At 43.9% G+C, this 9,260-nt stretch overlaps 1 protein-coding gene and 1 long non-coding RNA gene across 2 annotated transcripts in view; one reads left to right on the plus strand and one right to left on the minus strand.

Moving 5' to 3' along the window:
- Positions 1–725: 725 nt before the first annotated feature.
- The window catches only part of LOC107566867 (integumentary mucin A.1-like), a 40,582-nt gene continuing 32,047 nt past the window's right edge, over positions 726–9,260 (plus strand). The window contains exons 1-3 of the mRNA XM_016252428.1: positions 726–1,030; positions 2,498–2,589; positions 5,898–5,966. Coding sequence (XP_016107914.1) covers positions 866–1,030; positions 2,498–2,589; positions 5,898–5,966 — 326 coding nt within the window. The 5' untranslated portion in view covers positions 726–865. The remainder of the gene's footprint in view (positions 1,031–2,497; positions 2,590–5,897; positions 5,967–9,260) is intronic.
- Positions 3,347–9,260, minus strand: part of LOC107566868 (uncharacterized) — a 28,274-nt gene continuing 22,360 nt past the window's right edge. The window contains exon 3 of the long non-coding RNA XR_001606561.1: positions 3,347–3,455. This is a non-coding gene — a long non-coding RNA (uncharacterized lncRNA). The remainder of the gene's footprint in view (positions 3,456–9,260) is intronic.

A 9,260-nucleotide genomic window follows, 5' to 3' on the forward strand; every position in this document is an offset into this window, starting at 1 on the left:
ACACAAAGGATGCTCACACCAAATGTTTAATTTAGTTAATAGAAGTTAACTCATTTTACAGCATTTTTACACAAGAGCCTAAAACTTTTAACAGTGCTGAAGCTTTGCAGGTAGGTTTCTTGAAGCATCTTGGAGATGTTGCTACAGTTCTTCTGGATTTTAGTCTGTCTCAGTTTGTTCTGTTTCTTCATTTCATTCCAGACAGACTGGATGATGATGAGATCAGATCTTTGTGTGGAGCTCTGGCTGTTGTCAGACTCCATGTACAAAAATCTCACTGGATTATTACAATTAATGGCAAAATAAATGTTTGGAAATGTAAACTGATATTTCCTACTGACACACTACAGCAAAAGATAGAAATAAGTGACTTAAAACTATTTTTTAGCTGGTGAAAATACTAGTGTTCTAATCATTTTGGGCACCACTATATATGTATTTAAATGTATCTTGTTTAAATTATTATTATGATTTTTTTTCAGATATTGGGAAGAACATAATTTCCTATACTACTACAATGATAGAAACAACCTCAAATATGAAAACAACATTCATAGAAACTACAATCATGGCCACTGGGAATGCAGAAAGTACTACCACAGAACTAAAAACAACAGACCGCAGCACCATAGCTCCAGAAAGTTCCACAAAAGACACCACATCAATAGAAACCACCACAACAACAGAAAGCACCACCACTGGCACCACAACTCCAGAAAGTTCCACAAATGAGAACACAACTACAGAAAACACAGTAACCAGCATTACAACAACAGAAAGTACCACAACAGACACCACAACAACAGCCAGCACCACATCTGAGATTAAAAAAACAGAGAGCACCAAAACTCCAGAAAGTACCACAATGGAAGCCACAAAGACAGAAGGTATGACTACTGGTATCACCAATCCAGAAGGCACCACAACAGCGACCAAAACAACAGAAAACACCATCACAACAACAGAAAGTAAAACAATGGAAACTACAACAACAGAAAGTACCACCACTACTACCGCAACTCCAGAAAGTGCAACAACGGAGCCTGCAACAGTAGAAACCACCACAATTACAGAAAGCATCACAACTGGCACAACCAATCCAGTACCACTACAAAGAACTACCACAGAGACCACAATGGACATTACAAAAACTGAAAGCACCAACACAGGCACCACAACAACAGAAAACACAACAACCAAAAGCACCACAGCAACAGAAAGTAAAGCCACTGGCACCACCACTCCAGAAAGTGATACTACAGAAACCTCAACAACAGAAAGCACTACAAGTAGCATAACAAATCCGGAAAGCACCACAAAGAAAACTACAACAACAGAAAGGGCCATGACCATGACCAAAACTCCAGACAGTACACCAGCAGCGATCATAACAACAGAAAGCTCAATGACAGAAAGTACCATCATCGATTCAACAAAACCAGAAAGCACAACACCAGAGGCCACAAGTACAGAAAGTATCACAACAACAGGAAGTACCAGCACAGGCACCACAAACAAGATCACAACAACAGAAAGCACCATCATTGGTACCACAGCACCAGAAAACACAACAAAGACCACAACTCCAGAAAGCAACACAATGACAGGAAGTACAACTACTGGCAAAGCCACTTCAGCGAGTACAACAACTGAAACCACAACAAAAGAAAGTACCACCACAGACACCACAACTCAGATCAAAACAACAGAAGGCACCACCATTCCAGAAAGTACTACCCCAAAGACCAAAACAACAGAAAGAACCACCACTGGTACCACAACTCCAGAAAGTACAATCACTGCCACAAACACTAAAGAAAGCACAACAGACACCCCAACAACAGAAAGTACCACCCCCGGGACAACAACAGAGACCACAACAATAGAAAGTACGACCACCAGAACCACAACTGAGATTACAACAACAGAAGGCACCACCTCTCCAGAAAGTACTATCACAAAGACCACAACAACTGAAAGAACCACCCCAGGTAATACAACTTCAGACAGTACAACAATGGAAATGACAACTACAGAAAGCACAACAACAGACACTACAACAACAACAAAAGAAAGCACCAACATAGGTACCACAACACCAGAAAGCACAACAACTGAAAACACAAGAATAGAAAGTACCACCACTGGCCCCACTATTCCAGAAAGTACAACAATGGAGACAACAAAAACAGAAAGAATCACCCCCAGCAAAACAACCGAGGCCACAACAATAGAAAGTACCACCACAACAGCGAACACAATAACAGAAGGCATCACCACTACAGAAAGTATTACAACAGAAACCACAACAACAGAAAGCACCACAACCGATGACACAACTCCAGAAAGCACCACAGTGACAAAAATTACAACCACTGGCACAACCACTCCAGAAAGCACAACAACAGAAAGTACCACCCCCGGGACAACAACCGAGACCAAAACAATACAAAGTACTAGTATAACAACTTCAGAAAGTAAAACAATGGAAAGCACAACTACAGAAAGCACCACAACAGACACTACAACAACAGAAAGCACCCCCACAGGTACCACAACACCAGAAAGCACCACCACAGGTACCACAACATCCGAAAGCACCTCAACTGAGACCAAAACAGAGACCACGACAACAGAAAGCACCACAACCGATATCACAACTCCGGAAAGCACCAAAATGACAGAAAGTACAACCACTGCAACAACCACTTCAGAAAGTACAACAACAGAAAGTACCACCATTGTTATTACACCTTCAGAAAGTACAGCAATGGAAACCAGAACTACAGAAAGACCCACAACAGACATTACAACAACAGAACGCACCACCACAGGTACCAAAACACCAGAAAGCATCACCACAGGTACGACAACCCCAGAAAGTGCAATAACCGGTAAAACAACTCCAGAAAGCAAAACAACAGAAAGTACAACCACTGGCACAACCACTCCAGAAAGTACAACAACAGAAAGTAGCACAACTCCAGAAAGCATGACCACAGGTACCACAACACCAGAAAGCACCACTACCGAGACTACAACAGAGACCACGACAACAGAAAGCACCACAACCCGTACCACAACTCCAGAAAGCACAACAATGATAGAAAGTACAACCACTGGCACCACCACTTCAGAAAGTACATCAACAGAAAGCACCACAACAGAAAGTACCACCCCTGGTATTACAACTTCAGAAAGTAGAGCAATGGAAACCAGAACTACAGAAAGCACCACAACAGACACTACAACAACAACAGAAAGCACCACCACAGGAACCACAACACCAGAGAGCACAAACACAGGTACCACAACACTAGAAAGAACAACAACCGGTAAAACAACTCCAGAAAGCACAACAACAGAAAGCACCACAGTGAGAGAAAGTACAACCACTGGCAGAACCACTCCAGAAAGTACAACAACAGAGACCACAACAACAGAAAGTACCACACCTAGTATTACAACTTCAGAAAGTACAACAATGGAAACCAAAAATAAAGAAAGCACCTCAACAGAAACTATAACAAAAGAAAGCACCACCACAGCTACCACAACACCAGAAAGTATAACAACAGAGACCACAACAACAGAAAGCACCACAACCAGTACTACAACTCCAGAAAGCACCACAGTGACAGAAAGTACAACCACTGGCACAACCACTCCAGTAAGTACAACAACAAAAGAAAGCACCACCACAGGTACCACAACTCCAGAGAGCACGACAACCGAGACCACAACAGAGACCACAACAACAGAAAGGACCACAACCGGTACAACAACTACAGAAAGCAACATAGTGACAGAAAGTACAACCTCTGGTACAGCCACTCAAAAAAGTACAACAACAGAGACCACAACAACAGAAAGCACCACCACAGGTACCACAACTCCAGAAAGCATGTCCACAAGTACCACAACACCAGAAAGCACAACAACGGAGACCACAACAGAGACCACGACAGCAGAAAGCACCACAACTCCAGAAACCACAAAAATGACAGAAAGTACAACCACTGGCACCACCACTTCAGAAAGTACAACAACAGAAAGCACCACAACAGAATGTACCACGCCTGATATTGAAACTACAGAAAGCACCACAACAGACACTACAACAACAGAAAGCACTACAAAAGGTACCACAACACAAGAAAGCACCACAACCGGTAGAAAAACCCCAGAAAGCACAACGCACGAGACCACTACAGAAAGCACCACAACCAATACCACAACTCCAGAAAGCACCACCACAGCCACCACAGCACCAGAAAGCACCACAACTGAGACCAAAAAAATAGAAAGCACTACAACAGAAAGTACCACCATTGGAATTACAAGTTCGGAAAGTACAACAATGGAAACCACAACATACACTACAAAAACAGAAAGCACCACAACACCAGAAAGCACCACTACAGATACCACAACACCAGAAAGCACAACAATTGAGACCACAACAGACACTACAACAACAGGTAGCACCACCAAAGGTAACACATCTCCAGAAAGCACCACCACAGGTACCACAACACCAGAAAGCACAACAACCAAGACCACAACAGAGACCACTCTGGTACAGCCACTCAAAAAAGTACAACAACAGAGACCACAACAACAGAAAGCACCACCACAGGTACCACAACTCCAGAAAGCATGTCCACAAGTACCACAACACCAGAAAGCACAACAACGGAGACCACAACAGAGACCACGACAGCAGAAAGCACCACAACTCCAGAAACCACAAAAATGACAGAAAGTACAACCACTGGCACCACCACTTCAGAAAGTACAACAACAGAAAGCATTACTACAGAAAGTACCACGCATGGTATTACAAATTCAGAAAGTGCAATAATGAAAACCACAACAGACACTACAACAACAGAAAGCACCACCACAGGAACCACAACACCAGAAAGTACCACCAGCACCACCACAGGTACCACAACACCAGAAAGCACAACAACCAAGACCACAACAGAGACCACAACACCAGAAAGCAAAACAACAGAGACCACAAAAGACACTACAACAACAGGTAGCACCACAACAGGTAACACATCTCCAGAAAGCACTACCACAGGTACCACACCACCAGAAAGCACCACAACCGGTACCAGAACTCCGGAAAGCACCACAATGACAGAAAGTACAACCACTGGTTCCACCACTTCAGAAAGTACAACAACAGAAAGCATTACTACAGAAAGTACCACGCATGGTATTACAAATTCAGAAAGTGCAATAATGAAAACCACAACAGACACTACAACAACAGAAAGCACCACCACAGGAACCACAACACCAGAAAGTACCACCACAGGTACTACAACAACAGAAAGCACCACAACCGGGACCACAATAGACACTACAACACGAGAAAGCACCACTACAGATATCACAACACCAGAAAGCACAACAACCGAGACCACGACAGACACGACAACAGCTGAAAGCACCAGCAAAGGTTCCACAACACCGGAAAGCACCACCACAAGTACAACAACACCAGAAAGCACAACGACCGAGACCACAACAGAGACCACAACAACAGAAAGCACTACAACAGAAAGTACCACTCCTGTTATTTCAACTTCAGAAAGTACAACAATGGAAATCACAACTATAGAAAGCACCACAAAAGACACTACAACAACACAAAGCACGATCACATGTACCACAACACCAGAAAGCACAATAACCGAGACCACAACAACAGAAAGCACCACAACCGGTACCACAACACCAGAAAGCATCACTACAGGTACCACAACACCAGAAAGCACAACAACTGAGACCACAACAGACACTACAACAACAGAAAGCACCACCACAAGTACAACAACGCCAGAAAGCACAACGACTGAGACCACAACAGAGACCACAACTCCAGAAAGCACCACAATGACAGAAAGTACAACCACTGGCACCACCACTTCAGAAAGTACAACAACAGAGACCACAACAACAGAAAGCACTACAACAGAAAGTACGACCCCTGGTATTACAACTTCAGAAAGTACAACAATGGAAACAACAACTAGAGAAAGCACCACCACAGCTACCACATTACCAGAAAGCACCACCAAAGGTACCACAACACCTGAAAGCTCAACATCCGAGACCACTACTCCAGAAAGCACCACAGTGACAGAAAGTACAACCACTGGCACAACCACTCCAGAAATTACGACAACAGAGACCACAACAACAGAAAGCACAACAACAGAAAGCACCACCACAACAAGCACCACATCTCCAGAAAGCACCATAGTGTTAGAAAGTACAACCACTGGCAGCACCAATCCAGACAGTCCAACAAAGGAGACCACAACAACAGAAAGTACCACCCCCGGGGAAACAACTGAAACCACAACAATAGAGAGTACCACCACAACTGAGATAACAACAACAGAAGGCACAACCACAGAAAGTACTACCACAGAGACCACAACAAGAGAAAGCACCGCCACCGGTACCACGACTCCAGAAAGCACCACAGTGACAGAAAGTACAACCACTGGCACAACCACTCCAGAAAGTACCACTACAGAGACCACAGTAACAGAAAGCACTAAAACAGAAAGTACCACCCCTGGTCCTACAATTTCAGAAAGTACAACAATGGAAACCACAACTACAGAAAGCACCACAACAGACACTACAACAACAGAAAGCACCACAACAGATACCACAACAGCAGAAAGCACAACAACCGAGAACACAACAACAAAAAGCAGTACAATTGGTACCACAACTCCAGAGAGCACCACAATGACAGAAAGTACAACCATTGGCACCACCACTTCAGAAAGTACAACAACAGAAAGCACTACAACAGAAAGAAGCACCCCTGTTATTACAACTTCAGAAAGCGCAAGAACAGAAACCACAACTATTGAAAGCACCAACACAGCTACCACAACACCAGAAAGCACCAACACAGGTACAACAACACCAGAAAGCACAACAACAAGTACCACAACACCAGAAAGTACAACAACCGAGACCACAACAGACACTACAACAACAGAAAGCACCAACACAGGTACCACAACACCAGAAAGCACAACAACCGAGACCACAACAGACACTACAACAACAGAAAGCACCAACACAGGTACCACAACACCAGAAAGCACAACGACGAAGACCACAACAACAGAAAGTAGCACCCCTGGTATTACAACTTCAGAAATTACAACAATGGAAACCACGACTACAGAAAGCTCGACAACAGACACTACAACAACAGAAAGCACCACCACGGGTACTACAACACCAGAAAGCCCAACAACGAAGACCACAACAGAGACGAAAACAACAGAAAGCACCATAACCGGTACCACAACTCCAGAAAGCACCACAGTTACCGAAAATACAACCACTGGCACAAAAACTCCAGAAATTACGACAACAGAGACCACAACAACAGAAAACACTACAACAGAAAGTACTACCACAGGTACCACAACACCAGAAAGCACAATATCCGAGACCACAACAAGAGAACGCACCACAACCGAGACCACAACAGCCACTACAACACCAGAAAGCACCACTACAGGTACCACAACACCGGAAAACACCACCACAAGTACAACAACACCAGAAAGCACAACGACCGAGACCACAACAGCAGAAAGCACTACAACAGAAAATACCACCACTGGTATTACAACTTCAGGAAGTACAACAATAGAAACCACAACAGACACTACAACACCAGAAAGCACCACTACAGGTACCACAACACCGGAAAACACCACCACAAGTACAACAACACCAGAAAGCACAACGACCGAGACCACAACAGCAGAAAGCACTACAACAGAAAATACCACCACTGGTATTACAACTTCAGGAAGTACAACAATAGAAACCACAACAGACACTACAACACCAGAAAGCACCACTACAGGTACCACAACACCGGAAAACACCACCACAAGTACAACAACACCAGAAAGCACAACGACCGAGACCACAACAGCAGAAAGCACTACAACAGAAAATACCACCACTGGTATTACAACTTCAGGAAGTACAACAATAGAAACCACAACAGACACTACAACACCAGAAAGCACCACTACAGGTACCACAACACCGGAAAACACCACCACAAGTACAACAACACCAGAAAGCACAACGACCGAGACCACAACAGCAGAAAGCACTACAACAGAAAATACCACCACTGGTATTACAACTTCAGGAAGTACAACAATAGAAACCACAACAGACACTACAACACCAGAAAGCACCACTACAGGTACCACAACACCGGAAAACACCACCACAAGTACAACAACACCAGAAAGCACAACGACCGAGACCACAACAGCAGAAAGCACTACAACAGAAAATACCACCACTGGTATTACAACTTCAGGAAGTACAACAATAGAAACCACAACAGACACTACAACACCAGAAAGCACCACTACAGGTACCACAACACCGGAAAACACCACCACAAGTACAACAACACCAGAAAGCACAACGACCGAGACCACAACAGCAGAAAGCACTACAACAGAAAATACCACCACTGGTATTACAACTTCAGGAAGTACAACAATAGAAACCACAACAGACACTACAACACCAGAAAGCACCACTACAGGTACCACAACACCGGAAAACACCACCACAAGTACAACAACACCAGAAAGCACAACGACCGAGACCACAACAGCAGAAAGCACTACAACAGAAAATACCACCACTGGTATTACAACTTCAGGAAGTACAACAATAGAAACCACAACAGACACTACAACACCAGAAAGCACCACTACAGGTACCACAACACCGGAAAACACCACCACAAGTACAACAACACCAGAAAGCACAACGACCGAGACCACAACAGCAGAAAGCACTACAACAGAAAATACCACCACTGGTATTACAACTTCAGGAAGTACAACAATAGAAACCACAACAGACACTACAACACCAGAAAGCACCACTACAGGTACCACAACACCAGAAAGCACAATATCCGAGACCACAACAAGAGAACGCACCACAACCGAGACCACAACAGCCACTACAACACCAGAAAGCACCACTACAGGTACCACAACACCGGAAAACACCACCACAAGTACAACAACACCAGAAAGCACAACGACCGAGACCACAACAACAGAAAGCACTACAACAGAAAATACCACCACTGGTATTACAACTTCAGAAAGTACAACAATAGAAACCACAACAGACACTACAACAACAGAAAG

Source organism: Sinocyclocheilus grahami, unplaced genomic scaffold (genome assembly GCF_001515645.1).
Source record: "Sinocyclocheilus grahami isolate Dianchi unplaced genomic scaffold, SAMN03320097.WGS_v1.1 scaffold1107.1, whole genome shotgun sequence".
Taxonomy (NCBI): Eukaryota; Metazoa; Chordata; class Actinopteri; order Cypriniformes; family Cyprinidae; genus Sinocyclocheilus; species Sinocyclocheilus grahami.